Raw genomic sequence first — 20583 nt, 5'->3', positions numbered from 1 at the left:
TGAGTGCAAAATGATTACAAATCCATAATGAAGAATGGAGTATGACAGTTGCCCTTTTTATAACAATGTTTATGTAAGTGGAAGGAGGTTGGCATTGGCTGGGTGAGAACAAAGGGTGACCACAATGGCCTCTCATCAGAGACATCTTATTCTGACAGCTAAAACCGATGTGCTCATAATAGTAGCCTTGTTGTAATCTTTGGCAAATCGGAGCTGGATTGAAATGCTCTCAGATTACTTAGCTAAGGGATGTACAAATGTACTTTTTTTTTAAAGGGCAATTTATTGAATTGTAGATTTGCCTCGGGTAGTATTATTTATTTCCTCAGATTTTTTTCATGTCAATCTGTCATGAGTTTACTCCCATAAAGGGAAAAAAATGATCAACACAGATTTTCTTTTAGCAGGATAATATCTGTAGTATGGTTATTTTAACAAAATAAATTCTTCCAATCAAAGAACACAGTATATCTTCCTATCTACTTAATGTCATCTTCAATTTCTTTCAACAGTGTCTTATAGTTTTCTGAATACAGGTCTTTTACCTCCTTAGGCAAGCCTATTCCTAGGTATTTTATTCTTTTTGATGTGATTATAAGTGGACTGTTTCCTTAATTTTTCTTTCTGATAGTTCATTGTTAGTGTGTAGTAATGCAACAGATTTCTGTACAATAATTTTGTATCATGCAACTTTACTGGATTCATTGATAAGCTCTAGTAGTTTTTTGGTAGTGTCTTTATGTTTTTATGTATAATATCATGTCATCTGCAAACAGTGACAGCTGTATTCTTCCCTTCCAATTTGGATTTCTTTTATTTCTTCTTCTTGTCTGGTTGCCATGACTAGGTTTTCCAATACTGTGTTGAATAAAAATGGCAAGAGTGAGAACCCTTGTCTTGTTCCTGATACCAGAGGAAATGTTTTGAATTGAATCTACAGATTTAAAATAATCCTTTAAAAAGATGCACATGGCATTCTTCACAGATCAAAAATAAATAATTTCAAAATTTTTACTGAAGCACAAGAGACCCTGAAGAGCCAAAACAATCTTGTGAAAGAACAGAATTGGAAGTATCACACTCCTTGACTCAGACTATACTACAAAGCTACAGTAATCAAAATCGTATGGTACTGGAACAAAAACAGATACATAGATTAATGGAACAGAATAGAGAGCCTAGAAATAAACCCATGCACTTTGGGTCAATCTATGACAAAGGAGGCAAGAATATCCAACAGAGAAAAGATAGTCTCTTTAATAGTGGTGCTGGGAAAACTGGACAGCTACATATAAAAGAAGGAAATTAGAACATTTTCTCACACTGTATACAAAAATAAACTCAAAATGGATTAAAAACCTAAATGTAATACTGAAACCATAAAAGTCTTAGAAGAAAACACAAGCAGAACAACCTCTGACATAAATCATATCAATATATCCATGAGGCAAGCGTATTATGCTAGAGGCAGAACTAAAAGTCACTGGTGCTCTTGGTTGTATAGGCTGGGATATGGCTTCCTCTACAACAAAAAAGGGCAAGTGAATCAATCTGGTCTATGATGGTCTCTGTGGTCTGATAGACACCAAACCTATCTCATGTCTACCTTCCTGCACAGCCACCTGCCAATTTGAGAGGGGGCAATAGAAGTAGCTGTTGTAGTAATTTACTTGAGGATGGTTAATGGATCTCCCATTCTCTTCATCTCTTCCTTGTAATACTTAGAGTCTCCTCCCCATAATATTCAGGGGCCTCTAAGTTAATTCTCAAGGGAACACTGAACCAGCATTAACTGCAACCAAACAGATCAGCCCGAGTATCCCTATTGGGGGCCAGTATTGGTTGTAAGCAGCTGGTTCTTAATAACTCTCATCCTGACCTAGTTTTGCTTTTTTGGTTATAAGAAACTAAAATCCACTCAGGCTATCTCAGGGAAAGTTCTATTGTTGTAGTGGTTCTAAGTAAAGATGCATTTCGGGGCAATTATGGAACCTTATATAAATCAAAGAACAAGGTTCTTAACAGGCAAAAGTGAAAGGATTGAGAAATGGAGAATGTTCTTTTTAAAAAAATTATGTATTTATTTTTGGCTGCACTGAGACTTCGTTGCTTTTCACAGGCTTTCTCTAGCAGAGACAAGCAGGGGCTACTCTTCAGTATGGTCCAGAGGCTTCTCATCATGGTAGTTTCTCCTGTTGCAGCAAACAGGATCTAGGTCACCTGGGCTTCAGCAGCTGTGGCTTGTGGGCTCAGCAGTTGTGGCTTGGAGGCTCTAGAATGTGGACTCAGTAGTTGTGGTGCACAGGCTTAGTTGTTCCATGTCATGTGGAATCTCCCCAGACCAAGAATCAAATCCATGTCCCCCGCATTGGCAGGCAGATTCTTATCCATTGTGCCACCAGGGAAGTTCAAGAATGTTCTTGATAGCAAGCAGCTCTGGGAAACCCAGAAACAGAATTCATGGGTTCATCTTTTGAATCTCCTCTACTAATGAGACAGACACTTCCCATATTTCTTTCTCTCTCTCTCTCTCTCTCTCTCTCTCTCTCTCTCTTTTTTTTTTAATGTCTTTTTTCTAATGGGCTTCATCTGCTGACTGATAGCTTTTGCTTCCCACCCCACCACCATAACACCAACCTTACCTCATGGAATCTTTGGTGGGTCCTTTCTGATTTAAGTCTCATTAAAGTGATTTTGTCTCCCTGTTTCTCAAGTCCAAGTTCCCCAAAGATCACACTAACTAGCCCAATTCACCCTTTTGCTTCAGTCGGATATGTGAGTGCATGCATGCTTAGTCACTTCAGTCATGTCTGACTCTTTGTGACCCTGTGGACTCAGCCTGCCAGGCTCCTCTGTCCATGGGATTCTCCAGGCAAGAATACTGGAGTGGGTTGCCATACCCTCATCCAGGTGTCTTCCTGACCCAGGGATCAAACCCACTTCTCTTATGTCTCCTGCATTGGCAGGCAGGTTCTTTACCACCAGCACCACCTGGGAAGCCCTCAGTCAGATATATACCCTCAAATCTATAGATTACCTCATCTGGGGTCACAGTTGCTCCAGTCCAGTGAACTATGGCTACAGGACAACTGCAAGTGTCACTGGGTTGAAGCTGGAACAGATCCCTTTGGAAGCAATGTGGACAGAGGAAGCTCTATGGCATCTTTATGATGTGATATGAGTTTGACTCCATCGATCTGTCCATAATTAGCAAATGCTACAGTACCTCGCTTACCAATCTTTCAGTCCCACTATGATTTCAGCCACAGCTGTGTGGACAGTTAGTCCAAGTTAGACTCACCTTGAGCTAACAGTACCCCACTTCAAACACCATCCATCTTTCTACTTCTCTGCCCCAGACCTTCTCCAATGCTATGGAAGTCCACTGCGCACAGCCCAGAAGAACAGGGGTTACAACGGTGGGAGGCAGGATTCTAAGATGTCCCAAAGATTTTTTACCCCCTGGTGTACACACTCTGCATAATCCCCAGGACTGTAAAAAATGATGACATAATTGGCCTTAACATAGAGATTATCCAGGTGGCCCTGATCTAACCATGAATTCTGTAAAGGCAGAGAGTTTTTCTCTGGCTAGTAGCAGAAAGGGAAGCCAAAGATTCAAAGCACTAAAAGAATTTGATGCACCATTACTGACATGAAGATGGAGGGGCCATGCAAAAAGGAAAAGGGGAATTCAATCCTGTGGCTGCACAAAATTGAATTCTGCAACATAAATATGCTTGAAAGTGGATTTTCCCTCAGAGCCTCCAGATGAAAACTTAATGCAGCTGACACTTTGATTTTAGCCATTTGATACCCTGAGAAAAGAACCAAGTCATGTCATGCTGGATTTCTGAACAGTGAGCTAATAAATGAGCATTGATTTAAGCTGCTATATTGTGGTGAGTTGCTACAGAGCAAGAGAAAACTGATACAAGGAAAACAAACAGGACAAAAAATGATAGTTTCATCATTAAAAAAAAGTCAAGGGCCTTTAATTACTCCTCAAGGGCTATAGATAATATTCTGAGCCATATCCTTTGAGCTGTTTTATAGACACTAAAGCCCCTACCAGGTGGAAACAGTTAACTTGATGACTAGATTGTAGCCATGACATAAGCTGCCGCAACTCCGAGAACTGGCCTTAAAGGAACAAGAACGAATGGACCCTGGAGCCGAAGACTAACTGTACTTAAAACAATCAAGGTGATGCTGATTAGACCACCCCATTATCAGTTTCAAGACAATCGTCAAGAGTTGACAGTGCTGTTTTTGCATGTAGTTCCTTTCCCCACCTGTAAACGTTCTTGCCCACTGATTGTCAGCTGGGGGAGTGGGGTGGAAATTGACCTTTGACAGGAGTCTGCCATCCCCTGCCCCAATTGTCAGACTTTAAAATAAAGCAATCTTCCCTTTCTACCCAACTTGCCTCTTTATTGGCTTTTGAGCAGCAAGCAGCCAGACCTCACTTTTGGTTAACAGTTCTACACAGAAAAAAACAAAGTACTTGAAAGTCTTAGTACCACTAAAATTTCCATTTGTCTCTTTTGATTATATTTATAACATTTTAATGGATATTTACCAAATTCTGGTATCAGAGGATTTCAGACTTAGGCAGCAAACTACAGCTGTGATATGATACAGTATACTGGTTCTGGGTGAAGCCAAGAAGCTAACCAGCAGCATCAGAAATGAAAAGGCTCTTTCCGCTGACAACCTAAGGACATCCCTGGGTTACCATTTCCCCATGAAGACAGTGAGGAATTTGGGGGTCTTGCACTCTGGCAGCCTGGGAATCAGTGATGGTCACTCAGTTAGGTGTTTCTGACTCACCAGGTTCCTCACAGCAGCCTTCACATCCTTGTTCCTCAGGCTGTAGATGATGGGGTTGAGCATGGGGGTCACCACCCCATAGAAGAGGGAGGTGAGCTTGTCTGCAAGGTCCTGTTTGTCTGCCCCCAGGGGGTCCTTGGATTTGGGCTTCCCATACATGAAGAGGATGGTCCCGTAGAAGATGACCACAACTGTGAGGTGGGCAGAGCAGGTGGAAAAGGCCTTTTTCCTCCCCTCTCCTGAGGGGATCCTCAGGATGGTAGCAATGATGAACACATAGGAGACAAAAATGAACAGAACTGGGACTCCCAGGAAGATCACATTGGCCACGACCATACTGATCACATTGATGGAGATGTCAGCACAGGCCAACTTCAGAACAGCCAGGATCTCACAGGTGAAGTGGTTGATGACATTGTCCCCACAGAATGGCAGTCTCACAGCCTGCAATGTCTGAATTACAGAGTTGGTGATACCAGCTGTCCAGGAGCCAACAGCCATAGGCCTGCAGGCAACCTTGTTCATGACTACAGGGTACCTCAGGGGGTTGCAGATGGCCACATAGCGATCAAACGCCATCATGCCCAGAAGCACACACTCCGTGGCCCCCATGGCAAAAGAGAGGAACATCTGCCCAAAACAGGCTGAGAAGGAGATGGTTTTCCTGGGGGTCAGGAAGCTGTCAAGGATAAGGGGGACTGAGGAGGTTGTGTAGCAGATGTCCAGGAAGGAGAGGTTCCCCAGGAAGAAGTACATGGGCGTGTGCAGGCGGGAGTCAAGGATGGTCACCAGGATGAGGATCCCATTGCCCAGCAGGATCACCAGGTACATGAGCAAGATGAGCACAAAGAGTGTTTTCTCCAGCTTTGGGTGGGCTGAGAGGCCCAGGAGAATGAAATCCATCAGGAGGGAGGTCTGATTGGACCCGTCCATAGTGCTTCCTCTCTGTCACCTGCAGGAACTCTGCAGTCAACCTCAGCACTCTCTGACTCCAAAAGTGCCTGGGCATAAGGGCAAAAATCTCTGCCCTGTTGAGCAACTGGAGAAGAACTCTGATAATCTGGTCATGTCTAAGGGGCTCTAGAAAAATTATGATAGAGATTGGTATTTTACTTCTGTTTTCAGCAGGAATAAAAAGTTAATTTGGACTAACTCATCTGCAGATGAAAAAATTTAAAAATTGGGCAAATGATTTACAACTTTTGCATAAAGCACTTGGCAAGATAGATAAGACGACAAGGAATCGCAGAGTCAGGATTCAGGGGGAAGAAAGGAATTCGGAGAAATATATCCGGCTTTTGAGACTGTGTCAGCTGGGTCATCTGCACCTTCTGGAGGTGGCCTCTGAGAGACCAAGAAGCGTTACTCACAGCCTCCTGGAGGTAGAAACAGGTCTGAAGTGCAAGGCCCACTGTGAAGGACCCCTAACTAAACCTTCTCCCTTTGGGAAGAAACCAAAGGGCACCACCATAGGAACAAGAGTTAATCAGAAAGAAACAGGTGTTTACAGGTGCTGCAGCTCAGCTTCAAATCTTCTCGAGCTCTGAAATTGGACTGAGGTGGTCCCCAACTTTTGATGCTCCCGAATACCTAACAGAAGCAAACACAAATCTACCTTGAAGGAAGGCAACATCATCACTACCTCTAAATCAGGTCCACAAATAATTCTGCAAATACAATGCCTGGCACACATTGAAAAAGAGTAAGTCACACAGGAGACAAGACAACATAAATGAAAACTGATGGCAGGAAAAAATGGAAAACCAAGCCTCCTTTCTTAGGGGAAGGTAAGAGACTACAGCTGCTCTGGCCTGGTGTTGCCTAGTGAGAGAATTAACCCAGACACAGTGCCAAGGCCTTCACCTCTTGACCCTTTTGTACACCTGGGGCAAAATTGACCCTTTTGTGCACTGTGGCCAAGCTGAGGGGAGTCTGATGGACTGTCTCTTCTTTTCTTCTTTCTCCATCTGCCTCACCAGAGGCACTGGTTTCTCCCTGAGACTCTTTCCACAGTTCTGAATCCTGCTCTGTCAGCCCTTCTTTCTGGGAAGCTTGAATCTCCCCTCAGACTTCTAAGAGCTCCCCAAACTAGGATTTATCCTGGACCAGTGGGAAAAAAAATGGTAGGTAACACTGAGGATGTTGGGCATTTGCCTTTATTTGCTCTGTGTCTAAGATATTCATGAATTCCCATATCTCCACCTCTTCAAGTGTTCTCAGTCATCTAGCCCCTGCCTCGACTATACACGGAACCCTCCTGCCTGGGGAGCTCTGAGACACTTCTCTGGTGGTGCCCAGCACTGTAGCTGTGACCAAGCCAGCACCACAGTAATTCAATTCAGGCTGACATATTTATTGAGCATCTGTGCTGAGGCATCAGGTGCCATTGAGCATCAGGTGCTGGGATCACAGCAAAGAAGGGCACATCTGCCACCTCAAGGGGCTCGAAACCTAACAGAGGAAACAGTCACTCACATAGTCACACACACAAGTAATTATGTCATCCTCGACCAGAGCAATGCCTCTAACACTATTGACACCAGGCTTTGGGACTTATTTCGCAATCTGTGCCCTTTCCAATGTGGAAAGCTCCTTGCTGTGTTCCTCATGGCCCTCTGGCCTGCCTTTGGCTCCCTGAATGATGTGGGGCGCTGTGCTTTCTGGCGAGGCTCATTTCACTTTGAAGTAGTTCCCCTTTGATATTGAGCTGAAATCTGCTTCTTTGCAACATTAATCCCTCTTCCACAGACAGCCCTCCAAATGTCCATAAATAGCTTGGCTTCAGCATGAAGATAAACAAGAGTCCATCTCCCTTTTTCTCCCAGGACCTTAAAACAGACATATTTCTCATGAGTAAATGTACCATCCAGAAACTGACTACATAGGCTGGTCAGTACTGAGAATGGCCCCCAACTTGAGCATGGCTCACCTGCCCAGAACACAGTGCCACCTGGATATCTGTGCTGAGACAGTAAATCAGTGCCAGGCTGGGTTTTCACTCTATGTCAGCCAGCCCTCCAGACTTTTCCCCAAACTTGGATTCTGTGAAGAAAATATTCCCTCCACATCATCATCACTAGATCCAGATTCGTGGCTCATTATTATTGCTGGATGTTGGATTCTTAACTACAAAAGAAGAAAAAGCCTCCCAGTTTTAATCAAGAAGGGACAACTGTGTGAGAAAAAGATTATGAGCTGTGGAGTCCCAGGCAACCCTTTCCTCTCTGCACAAAGTGGGGTGAGGCCGGATGACCTTAGAGACTTTTGCAGTTTGATGGGTCTATTTGCTTCTGTGAGAATAACGCCTTATCCATGAAGGGCTTCCTACCTCACCTTCTCAACCCTATTCCATTAGAGTCAAGTCTGATAGCAGAAATGCCACTGCACTGCTGAAACTTTTGGTGTCACCAAATCCTGCGCTTACCTTTATCAGAGACATGGTGAGCAAGAAGAGTCTGCTTCCTAAGGGTTGGGAGGAGGCCGCATATCAGAAAGAGCAATACCAGGTGGGAAGTATCAGGGTGAGGGTTCAGAATGTGTGACAGGTGAAGGGTCCAGCCAGTTGTCTGCCCTGTGTCTCCAGCACTCAGGGTACAATTTCCAAGGGACTGGCCATCACCCTTAGAAGATAATTTAAATTCCAGTCTGTTCCTTGGGACCATTTTGTCCCTGAAGTCATTTAAAGTTTGGAAAGTGAGTTGGCACATTTAGAAACTTTGTATCCTTCTGGGATAACATCCCCAAGATCCAATTATGTTGAAGACATCAGAGGAAGTTTACTGCCTGCTTCCTTTCTCCCTCCCTCCTTCTCTTCCTCCCTCCCTTCCTTCTCTCTTAATATCATAATCCCATTAACAGAGTGCAACAGCCTGCTGGTCAATGATTACACGGCTCATTCAGATGCCAAATCTTTTCTCCTGTGCTGTAGTCAAGCCTCATGACCCCAAGTCTGTGCCTCTATGTTGTTGTGTTAGCTGCTTGGTCGTGTCTGACTCTTTGCAACCCCGTGGATTGTAGCCCACCGGGCTTCTCTGTTCATGGGATTCTCCAGGTAAGAATACTGGAGTGGGTTGCCATTCCCTTCTCCACAAGTCTATGCTTATGCAGTGGTGTATAGGGGTCTGAGTGAAAGACATATTCTCTTCCGAATTTTCAACTTGTGGCATTAGGGCCCTTGAAGTATTCCGCCATGTTCTTCCTGAATCCTCCCCTGGCATCCATCTCAGTCATTGCCCTTTCAGCATCCTATCATCTGGTTATGTGCTCCCAGACCTTATAGGGATCCCAGATAAGATGTGACCCAGAATAGGGATGGATCCAGAAAAAGGGTATCTTCCTTTATCCAGCAAATGATTATTGAGTGTGTACTGTTACACAGAAGGCAGAAATGTGCCAAGAGCCAGGGTCTAGAGACGGGAAAGTGAAAAGAAAGTTACCAAACAAGGAAGGAAGCACAGGCCAGGGAGAATGCCCATGCTTACGTGATAGCCCAGAGGGAGGCGAGGACCAGACCTCCTGGAGGAGGTAACCCAAGGTCCGCAGTGCGCTGGCACTGGCTCACAATTGTGTACATCTCCTCTGAACTCCCATCCAGTGACTTTGTTGGTAGCTTGAAATGGGCCATCCTAGGAGTGTTTACACCACAGAAATCAGCAAATGTTCCAGATCGGGGCTTTTTCTGACTTGGGGATGTGGTTGTTAAACATTCATCAGGACACCACTGGAGTGGAGAAATGTCTGTCTGCCAGATGAAGGGGAGTGGGGAATCATTCCAGCCAGAAAGGGCTGCATAAATCAAGGCACAGAAATGAGAAGGAGCCCCTGGAATAAGGAGTGACCAGCAGGGCAGTGTTGCTAGAGCACAAAGGGGCTGAATGGGAAAGAAGGCAGGGCTGGACCCATGATGACCTTTTGGGACATCCTGAGGAGCTAGGACTTTCTTCTGTAGCAGATGAGGAGGCAGTTGGGGCTTTTAAGCAAGGGTCTGACACGATGAAATCTGCATCTTAGGTTGGTCCTTCCAGTCACAAAGTGGAGAGAACACTGGGGGTAGGCAGGAGGACAAGGTCTAGAGAGAGAGAGAAACACTTCAGGCAAACGAAGATAAGGATACTGACTGGGGAGTGATTGAGGGGTGAAGATGAGAAGATTCGAGAAATGTTTGGTAGATACAAAATACAGTATTAGATTTTGGTTGGATGTGACAGGAAAGAGGATAGAATCAATGTTTCTAGCTCAGATGGTGGGTAGATGATGGTGACATCCCCAAGGTAGAGGATATTGATCAAGCTGATGGTTTGCGGGGAGAAGATGAATTCACTTTGGAGTATAGAATGTTTGAGGAACTTCCAGAAAGACATGGGGGAAACGTCTGAGCTCGAGACTCATCAACTTACCCATCACTTAGGGAGAGTGGCTGGAACCGCTCTGCTGTCTGTAGATACAAGTCGAACTGTACTCCCATGGGAGATTGTTGGCGGACCCCTGAAGTGCCAGTCATACTGTCTACAGTTTCCTTGACCTCTGGGCCCCTAGGGACCCATCTGCTCTGTTATGAGAACTTTCTGAGGAAGTGGAAAAGTGACTCCCTGTTGGCAGGGGAGAGAGTAAGGCCACAGAGACCAGTGACCCAGAGGAGGTCAGCAGGGGTGTGGACAGTCGAGGGTCAAGATTCACGAGTGAGGGGCAAGCAAGGACTGGAAGAGCAGTTGACTCCAGAGCAGAGGAACTATAGGCAGCTGCTCTGACCATGCATAAAAACACCCTCCTTCCTCTGGGAGGCCTTAAAGGGATAACTGGGACCCCAATCCTGGAAGTCTAGATAGACCAGTGCTCTCAGGCAGTAGCGTGCATCAGAATCACCTAGAGGACCTGTTAAAACACAGATTGGAAACACACAGGTACACACAAGCACACATACTCGTGGGTGCACAAGCAGGTTGCTGGGGACCCCCTCCCCCCAGAGATTGATTAAGTAGGCCCAGGGAAAAGCCCAGGACTCTGCATTATCATCAAGTTTCCAGGTGATGCTGATGCTGCCCTCTGCCGTCACATTGAGTAGTCCGGGGCTAAACTCCTTACCAACTCAGCTTGTGGGGCCTCGAGGCATTGAGATTTGAGGTATTGCTGAAAATGCTTCTCCTCATTACTCCTCATTGTCTAGGGAAGCCTTGGACAGACTAGCCAAGGGGATGTTGTGTTTTAATTGGACAAGAGGGAGCGCTGTGTGTCAGAAATCTCCTTTCTGCAAATGTGTGTGTGTGTAAATGAGTTTGCCAAAGAGAAGTGGACTGAAGGAGTAGTCTGAACTCCAGCAAGCCCAGCATCCCCTGGGGAGACATCTCTGTTTATTGTGGCATTCTGAGGACAAATGTGGACATGACACCCCCAGAAAATTCACAAGGCCTGTAACCAGATCCCTTACTCAAGACATTTGGAGATTGTGTCAGGTGTCGGGAGTAACAGCACGTTCTCTATGAAGGCGGAAAAGCAGCACTGCCATTTTGAGATGATCCCAGGGCTGGAATCAGGTGCTCTAAAGGTCAGAGAAACAGAACTTTCCTGAAGGGAAGGGAAGGGAAGGGGTGGTAGAGGGAGGGGCCAAAGCGCTGCCCCTTCATGGAGGGAGCCCACTCGCGGGACAAGAGCTCAGTGGAGAAGCGAGTGTGTAATCTCTCGTGTCTGAACACTGGGTCATCTAAACAGTACTTGTCTGATTCACCGCTTTGTCCTAGGAAGCCTCATGTTCTCCTTCTGAGGGGGTTCCTTACGTTGTTTCCAGGCTCTGCAGCAGAGTGGCTGAGTCTCCACCACGGCAGTCTCTGGACAGTGACCCCCAGGAGTTGGGGGACAGAGAATTCTGCCATGCAGGGATGAGCAGGAGCCACTCAGACCCTGACTGACAGGCCAGTGCCTGTTTAATCATCTGGCCCAGTGGTCCCACCGTGCCCCCACCCCCATGAACCCTGCAGCATCCCCTAACCCTTGAGGAAATCCACGTGTGAAGGAGGGGGAGGCTCCTGGCACTTAGAGGGCAGAGGTTAAAAATGCTAGACATTCTGAATACAAGTTACTATAGCCCAGAAAAAGAGGGTCCTTCCAGCTGTTCACATCCAAGTATCCCTCATATCTGCCTCAAGGGGTTTGGGGAGCCCTAGATAACCTGCCTCATGGGGTTTGGGGAGCACTAGATAAGATTTTGGAGAAGGACATGGCAACCCACTCCAGTGTTCTTGGCTGGAGAATCCCAGGGACGGGGGAGCCTAGTGGGTGCCGTCTATGGGGTTGTACAGAGTCGGACATGACTGAAGTGACTCAGCAGCAGCAGCAGCAGCAGCAGCAGCAAAGATTTAGAAAACATCTGTAAGTTAATGGCAACCCTTACTAATAGTAATATCTCACCATTATCTCAAATACAACAAATCAACCGGCTGTAAACTGTCTCAGTCACGGAACCTATCTCTTAGTCATGTCTCTATTTCTAGTAACTAGCCTGGAGCTGGGCACAGAGGAGTAGAGAAACTGTTCACGGATATGTCAGAGACAAGTGTGTAGCCACCCTACCCCCACCAGCCCAGACAGCCTCTCCTTCTAACTTCCTCCAGGTCTCAAGATCTGGGATTTTAACCGTTGTTCATTTTTCTCTCTCTTGCATGTCCCACCCCCAATCTATCTCTAACTTCTAGAATTTCTTCCTTCTAAATATCTCCCAGGGCCGCTGGCTCCTCCATCCCTGGTACTGTCATCCTGGGCTGATTCTGCCTGCCCCTCCCAGGCCCAGCCCCATGGACAGCTTTGTGACATTCTCAGACATGTCTCAGTCCCTGGCTGGTCCCACTCTGCTGGACATTCTCTGAAGGCAAAGACCCACTTCTGGCCATCATGTCCCCCACCCACCCCTACCCTCTGGTACCTGGCACAAGGCCTGACACACATGACGTGTTTGTAGTGTAGAGATTGTTCAAAGTGGAGGGCAGGCTGGTAGCAGAGAGAGAGAGAGAAAGAAAGAGAGCCTGCACATGTGAACTCTGCATCACCCAGTGGAGGGGAGGAGAGCATAGGTGGCCAGGAATCTGTCCAAGGAATATTCAAAGCACTGAGGCCCAGCTTTTTCCCTTCTAGGCAATTCTGAGGGTCAATGAGAGAATCAATTGTTAGACCAATTGTTGGTCCAATTCTTGAACCAACTGTTGTGTTCAAAGCCTGAGAGAACTCTGACTACCTGGCCAGAGAAAATTCTAAGCTGAAATATCCTTGTAGTGAGAGAGGAGCTTTGGGTAGACTTTACAACATTGCCTAATTGGGTCTATGAGGTGAAGTCTAAATTCTGAGTCTCTCATCAAACTTTAAATTGCTTCTGGGACAGGGCCTGGCCCCAAAACAACCCAGCTCTAAACTCCTGAGTCATCGTGGGACCCTCTGGAGAGCAGGGTGGAGCACAAGAGAAGAGGGTTCTGGGCCGGGGGCTGGGCATGGCTTGCCCGCTGGCACTGTGGTGCAGTTTCCTCCAGGCTGGAGGTACCTGGGTGAGTCTCAGCCTTGAGAGTCAGCCCTCGTCTCCTTGCCTCATAGAGCCCCAAAGGCAGGCAAGGGCACTGTAAGTAGCTGTGGCTGAACTTTGGAGCCTTCTACACTCAGGGTCGCTTGGAGACACCAGGACGTTAGACAACAGGTAAAGGGTATGTGTCCCTGTTAAGAGCACATGCCCAGCTGTTGCCAGAGCAGCTCGGAAGGCTATGGCCTGTATGGCCTCCTTGGTTATGGCTTGGTAGCACCCAGATGGGCAGCTGACACCAGAGACAATCACTTCTGGCCCCCAGTAAGCTGGCAGCCTGCCCACTCCATGGCCTGCCTTTCTGCCAGCAACAGACCTAGCCTTCATGGGGTCCCATACTGGGTAAGTGCTGGATGACCTTCAGGGCTGGTTCTTCACCAGCTGGGGCTTCCCTGCGTTGGCAGGTAAAGAACCTCACCTGCCAATGCAGGAGACTCGGGTTCGATCTTGGGTCAGGAAAATCCTCTGGAGAAGGAAATGACACCCTGCTCCAGTATTCTTGCCTAGAAAACTCCATGGACAGAGGCAGGGGGTCCTTGGGGTTGAAAAGAGTTGGACATGACTGAGCATGCACACTTCACCAGCTGGGAGGGAAGAAAGGAGTCTCCGGCAAAGAGGGCTGAATGGAGAGGGTGCAGGGAGAAGGACTGGGCTAGGGGGACAAGACAACTGTTTCCAAAAGCTCTGAGGGCTGTTACTCTCGCAAGGGAGCTCGTCAGTTTAGCATGTGCCCAGGAGGCTGGCTTAGGACCAGGGAGGAAGGGAGAAAAGGGTACACGTCAGGTCCCTGGATAACTAACAGCTCAGGATTCCCGACTACAACATCACTGTAGGCCATGAGCGCTGCCATCATTATTCAGAATGTTCAAGCAGAGGCCGAGAAATCACCTCCTGAAGACAGGGCCCCTGTAACAGGTGGGTTAGAGGAAGGGACTGGATTGATTTAATATTCTGCCAAGAAGATTCTGCCAAGCTTCCAATCTGGCACCCCCCACCACCCCCTGCCGACAGTAAAGGAGCCTTTCTCTAAAAAGGATTCTGCAACCCTTAATTCCTGGTATCCTGACATAATCTCTTTTGGACACTGTATCAACACCAAGTAGGAGAAAAGCACCTCTTCTTCAGGTCCAGGTGCAATCCACAAATCTCTCTCTTGGCCTCAGTTTCTCCACCTTTAAATCAAGAGGTCAGTGATTCCTGAGACTAATGTACATCAGAAGTACATGGGGAGCATTTATTTAAAACAGAAAAACAAACACTGATCTCTAAGACCATGTGTAAAGGCAGGACCCAGCAATATGTCCTTTCTTTCACTGTATTTTCAATTTTTTGGTTTGCAATTTCTCCCTCCATTCTTTTTTCCTTTTTTTTTTCAACTGAACTATAGTTGATTTACAATATTGTGTTAGTTTTAGGTGTACAGCAAAGTGATTCAGATATATATATATCCATATGTATATATGGATATGAATATATATGTATATATTGTTTTTCATTCTTTTCCATTATAGTTATTATAAAATATTGAATATTCCCAGTGCCATACAGTAAATCCTTTTGTATATTTATATATAGTAATATTATCTATTAATGCCATATTCCTAATTTATCCCTCCCCTGCTTTTCCCATTTGGTAACCATAAGTTTGTTTTCTATGCCTGTGAGTCTTTTTCCATTTTGTAAATAAGTTCTTTTGTATTATTTGTAGATTTCACATATAAGTGATATCATACATTTTTCTTTCTCTAACATACTTCACTTAGCATGATAATCTCTAGGCCGATCCATGTTGCTCTAAATGGCAATACTTCATTCTTTTTATGGATAAGTAATATTCCATTGTATGTGTGTGTGTGTATAAGAATTTCACATATATATACATATGTTGCAATTTCAAATATGCATACACCCACACACCCACACCCACGCACACACACACACACCACATCTTCTTTGTCCATTTAACTCTTGAACATTTGGGTTGTTTCCATGTCTTGGCTATTGTAAACAGTGCTTCTATGAACACTGGGGTGCATGTATTTTTTTGAATTAGAGTTTTCATCTTTTTCATATTTATGCCCAGGAGTGGGATTACTGGATCATTTAATAACTCTATTTTTAGTTTTTTAAGGAACCTCCATACTATTCTCCATAGTGGCTTTACCAATTTATATTCCCATCAACAGTGTAGGAGGATTCCCTTTTCTCTAAACCCTCTCCAGCATGTATTATTTGTAGACTACTTGATCATGGTCAATCTGAAAGGTATGAGGAGCTACCTCATTGTAGTTTTGGTGTGCATTTCTCTAATAATCAGTGATGTTGAGCATCTTCTTCATGTGCCTGTTGGCCATCTGTATGTCTTTTTGGGAGACATGTCTATTTAGGTTCTGTTCATTTTTTGATTGAATTTTAAAAAAATATATTAAGCTGTATGAGCTATTTGTATATTGTGGAAATTAAGCCCTTGTTGGTTGCATTGTTTGCAAACATTTTCTTTCAGTTTTAAGGTTGCCTTTTCATTTTTTTTTTTCCTTTTCATTTTGTTTATGGTTTCCTTTGTGTGCAAAAGCTAATAAGTTTGATTAGGCCCCATTTCTTTATTTTTACTTTTGTTTCTTTTGCCTTGGGAGACTGAACTAAATATTGCAATGATTTATGTCAGAGACTGTTTTTCCTATGTTCTAGGAGTTTTATGTCATGTCTTATATTCAAGTCTTTAAGCCATTTTGGAATTTACTGTATATATGGTATGAAGGAGTGTTTTAATTTGATTGATTTACACATGACTGTCCAGCTTTCCCAACACCACCTGCTAAAGTGACTGTCTTTTCTCCATGGTATAATCTTTTCTCCTTTGACAAAGATGAATTGACTATAGATGTGGGGGTTTATCTCTGAGCTCTCTATTCTGTTCCATTGATTGATATGTCTGTTTTTGTGCCAATACCATCTGTTTTGATTATTGTACCTGTGCAGTATTGTCTGATGTCTGGGAGGGTTATGCCTCCAGCTTTGTTCTTCTTCCTCATGATTGTTTTGGCAATTCTGGGTCTTTTGTGGTTCTATATAAATTTAAGGGTTATTTATTCTACTTCTGCCATGGGTAATTTGATAGGGATTGCATTAAATCTGTAGAATGCCTTGGTAACATGGCTATTTTAGCAATATTAGTTCTTCCAAGAGCACGGGATACGTTTCCATTTGAATCATGTTCAATCTCTTTTGTCAATATTTTACAGTTCTCAGCACAGATGCCTCTCACCTCCTTGGCAAAGTTTATTCCTATGTTTCTTTTTTATGGGATTTTAAACAGGATTTTTTAAACTTTCTCTTTCTGATATTTCATTTGTAGTGTAAAGATGTGCAACAGATTTCTGTATGTTAATTTTGTATTCCAGCAATCTATATTTGTAACCAGCACTCAGGCAGCTATTAGGCAGCAAGTTCCATGTTGTTTTGGGAACCATGCAGCAGGGTGTGGTGATATGTGTGTTCTAATTTCTTTGGCAGTGAAGTTGTGATGATTTACAGTGTGACTCTGGATATTCTGAGAAGCTGAGTAAAGTTACACGTGATAATATCTGCAAAACATCTAAATGGCACCAGACAGCTTGTGACATAAGGTCCCACTCAGTGTAGGCTGGGAATGTGAATTATGTGTGGGCTCTTACTGCCAGGTAAGGTTTTATTCCCTTAGGCCAAGTCTGAGAGCAGCCAAGGTGTGGCATGGTATGATTACAGGGGCAATGCGCAAGACCTGCTCTGCAGATCAAATTTCTGGAGACTCTGGTGGACACTCCATGTTACAGGCTCCAAAAATTCAATTTCATCAGATTTTTCAAAGAATGTTAAGATCAAATGAACTAATTCATACTTGTTAAACTCACAAAACATTGAAGTGTAAAACAGATACTGTATAAGAAATAAAACTGCTCAAGAGATGAGAAACTTTATGTGTTTAAGCCAGCATATCTCTCCCTGTAAGACTATCTGGGAAGTCAAATTAAAATAGAAACTTGGTATGTAAAGAAGAACTAGATCTGGAGGAATGGACCATGTGGCCTTAATGGCCAAAATCACTGAGCTATGACAGCCTGAGGACCCCAACTACATGGCAAAGTCAGAGTTATTCAGAAGCCTCTGATTTGCTGGTAAGTTCTGGATATACACAACATCTATAGACATAGGACATTGCTTTAGGAATCATTGACTGCACAAAAATGTCCTTCATTTTATTAAGTTTCATGAGATTTTTAGTCTGTTCTACATGCTTTTGACTGATACACAACCTGGCTTTTAGATAAGTGGTTTTTTAGTTGAACCCCACAGTGTAGGCTTAAAATTAGAGACATGATACATATTATGATCTGCCTGTATTGACATAAGCAAGCCATCGGAAATCAAACGTGTTTTCTGCCTTCAGTATTCCTAGAGATAAAAAAGAGAGATTGAAATGGAAGCATCCAACCAATCCAGTGTGACAGAGTTTGTCTTGCTGGGCCTCTCTGCCCACCCCAAACTAGAGAAAACGTTCTTTGTGCTCATCCTGTCCATGTACCTGGTGATTCTGCTGGGCAATGGGGTCCTCATCCTGGTGACTGTGTCTGACTCTCACCTGCACACGCCCATGTACTTCTTCCTGGGGAACCTCTCCTTCCTGGACATCTGCTACACAACCTCCTCAGTCCCCCTGGTCCTGGATGGCTTCCTGACCCCCAGGAAAACTATCCCCTTCTCAGCCTGTGCCATACAGATGTTCCTCTCTTTTGCCATGGGAGCCACAGAGTGTGTGCTTCTGGGCATGATGGCATTTGATCGCTACATGGCCATCTGCAACCCCCTGAGATACTCCATGGTCATGAGAAAGACTGTCTACGTGTCCATGGCTGCCAGCTCCTGGCTGGCTGGTGGAGCTAACTCCTTGGTACAGATCTCTCTTGCAGTACAATTACCCTTCTGTGGGGACAACGTCATCAACCACTTCATCTGTGAGATCCTGGCTGTCCTGAAGTTGGCCTGTGCGGACATCTCCATCAATGTGGTCAGTATGGGGGTGGCCAATGTGATCTTCCTGGGGGTCCCAGTTCTGTTCATCTTTGTCTCCTACATCTTCATCCTCACCACCATCCTGAGGATCCCCTCAGTTGAGGGGAGGAAAAAGGCCTTCTCTACCTGCTCTGCCCACCTCACTGTGGTGGTCGTCTTCTATGGGACTATTCTTTTCATGTATGGGAAGCCCAAATCCAAGGACCCCCTGGGGGCAGACAAACAGGAACTTGCAGACAAGCTCATCTCCCTCTTCTATGGACTTCTGACCCCCATGCTCAACCCCATCATTTACAGCCTCAGGAACAAGGATGTTAAGGCTGCTGTGAAGAATCTCGTGGTTCAGAAACACTCCACTCAGTGATCATGGGATGTGTCCCATGATATGATCTGCACACTCTGATGACTGTCACTTGAAAATCTCAATGTGAAGTAATGCCAGGTGAAGGGCAAACTCAGTTTAGAGCCATGCTACCCATAATGTGGTCCATGGAGCAGCAGCATGAGCAACACCTGGGAGCTTTTTGGGCATGTAGAATCTTGAGGCCCATTCCAGACCTACTGAGTTAGAATCTACACTTTAACAAGATTCCCCAGGTAATTCATATGCATAGTACACATTGGGAAGTATTAGTTAGGAGTGTACAGTGGGGGGCTACCCTAGTGGTCTAGTGGTTAAAAATCCACCTGCCAGTACAGGGGACACTGATTCAATCCCTGATCCGGGAACTAGAATCCCACATGCGGCAGAGCAACTAAGCCTGCTCACTGCAACTAGACAGCTCTCACACCACACTGAAAGATCCCGCACGATGCAACAATGATCTCACATGCTGCAACTAAGGCCTGACATGGCCCAATAAACAAATCATATATCTCTCTATATATAGAGTATACAGTGGACGTGCGGTGTTCCTTCAGACCCGACTCTCACCTACCTCGGGCTGAAGCTCTCATAGCCTCAGCTGCTCAGAGTGTTGACAGTGCGTCCCTCTGCTGGCCTGCCCTTGGTCCAAGACAGTTGCCTCACCCAAAGTCACATTCCCTTCCCAGAGGCAGCACACATCTACTGATGAGTCATTGTCAATATAGAGTCCTGATCTTCCTTGCTTCCGATGGGGATGACTCTAAAGAGCCATCCCAGCCTGAGAGCTTCCTCACGACGGAGTTCTTCCTCTGCTCAGCCCTGCTTCCTTCCCCACCCCCTACTCCACAGGCTTTGATCTTAGCAGCACTCCCCAGTCAGCATCCTGCATGAAAATCTCCCCACCAGAGCCCACTTCCTGGGAGACCCAACCTGGGACAGAGAATGATGGTCAGTCTCGGCACTGACACATGAACCTCGTGTGGGGTTCCCAGAGCACGTTCTTCTCAAGTGTTTCCTGCAGCCTGACTCCCAAGGAAAGTAACTCAACAAATTCCTTTTGTTCAGACAAAAAAAATTATCCCCTAAAAACAGCTTGCTAAATTCAATTCTCTTACTTTTCAGTTCTATAAATGGAACTTCATTTATATTTATCGTATGAGTATCTTTACTCCAACTCAGAGAACTGGCAGGGCTGTGTCACACCCTGGGCATATGAGTGCGGTATCAGGTCTACGAGGTTTTATCTGAGGACAAAGATGTTTGATGTCTGGAAAATATGTTGGCTCTTAACTACAAACAAGATAAATTAAATTAAAAACTCTTAAAAATCTCTTGATAATTGTATATTTACATGCCTACAAAGGGGAACATATGTCAACCACAGTAATGGGTAAATTTCTGTATTCATGTGCCACATGTTAAAACAATTGGTACTTAGGTACTTCTACAGGAACTCCTGGGCTTTCATGATTATTGTTGAGAAGACATAGAATTACAAATTAAATAAGTCACTTGTAAGTCAAATAGTTTTAATAACAGAAGTAGAAAAATTATTTCAGATTTACCACAAGATCATACTTAAAATGACATGTAGGTACATTTTGACAGGATGTGGGGTGGGAACTCTAAGAGTCCCCAGGTCTGTGACAGCCTTCAGATGGACCTGATAGTTACAGATATATTGGGTTGTAGTGCCTAAAACTTAATTAGCACACAGGTGCTCAATAAGACACACAGACTTCGCTTGCCAATTAACTTTCAACTTTCCTTTGCCCACCTT

At 44.9% G+C, this 20583-nt stretch overlaps 2 protein-coding genes across 2 annotated transcripts; one reads left to right on the top strand and one right to left on the bottom strand.

Annotated features, from left to right (window-relative positions):
• Positions 4807–5766, bottom strand: LOC102183964 (olfactory receptor 13C7-like). The gene has a single exon (XM_005683862.2). The coding sequence runs from the start codon at positions 5764–5766 to the stop codon at positions 4807–4809; it is 960 nt and encodes a 319-aa protein (XP_005683919.1).
• On the top strand, positions 17841–18800 carry LOC102183691 (olfactory receptor 13C7-like). Its single transcript, XM_005683861.3, has one exon. It carries the CDS (start codon positions 17844–17846, stop codon positions 18798–18800), a length of 957 nt encoding a protein of 318 aa, XP_005683918.2. The 5' UTR covers positions 17841–17843.

This window comes from Capra hircus, chromosome 8 (assembly GCF_001704415.2).
Source record: "Capra hircus breed San Clemente chromosome 8, ASM170441v1, whole genome shotgun sequence".
Taxonomy (NCBI): Eukaryota; Metazoa; Chordata; class Mammalia; order Artiodactyla; family Bovidae; genus Capra; species Capra hircus.
This window is presented reverse-complemented; position numbering and strand designations above follow the sequence as displayed.

Coding starts and splice junctions, on each gene's coding strand:
- LOC102183964 (XM_005683862.2), bottom strand. CDS start 5,766: ATGGACGGGTCCAATCAGACCTCCCTCCTGATGGATTTCATTCTCCTG.
- LOC102183691 (XM_005683861.3), top strand. CDS start 17,844: ATGGAAGCATCCAACCAATCCAGTGTGACAGAGTTTGTCTTGCTGGGC.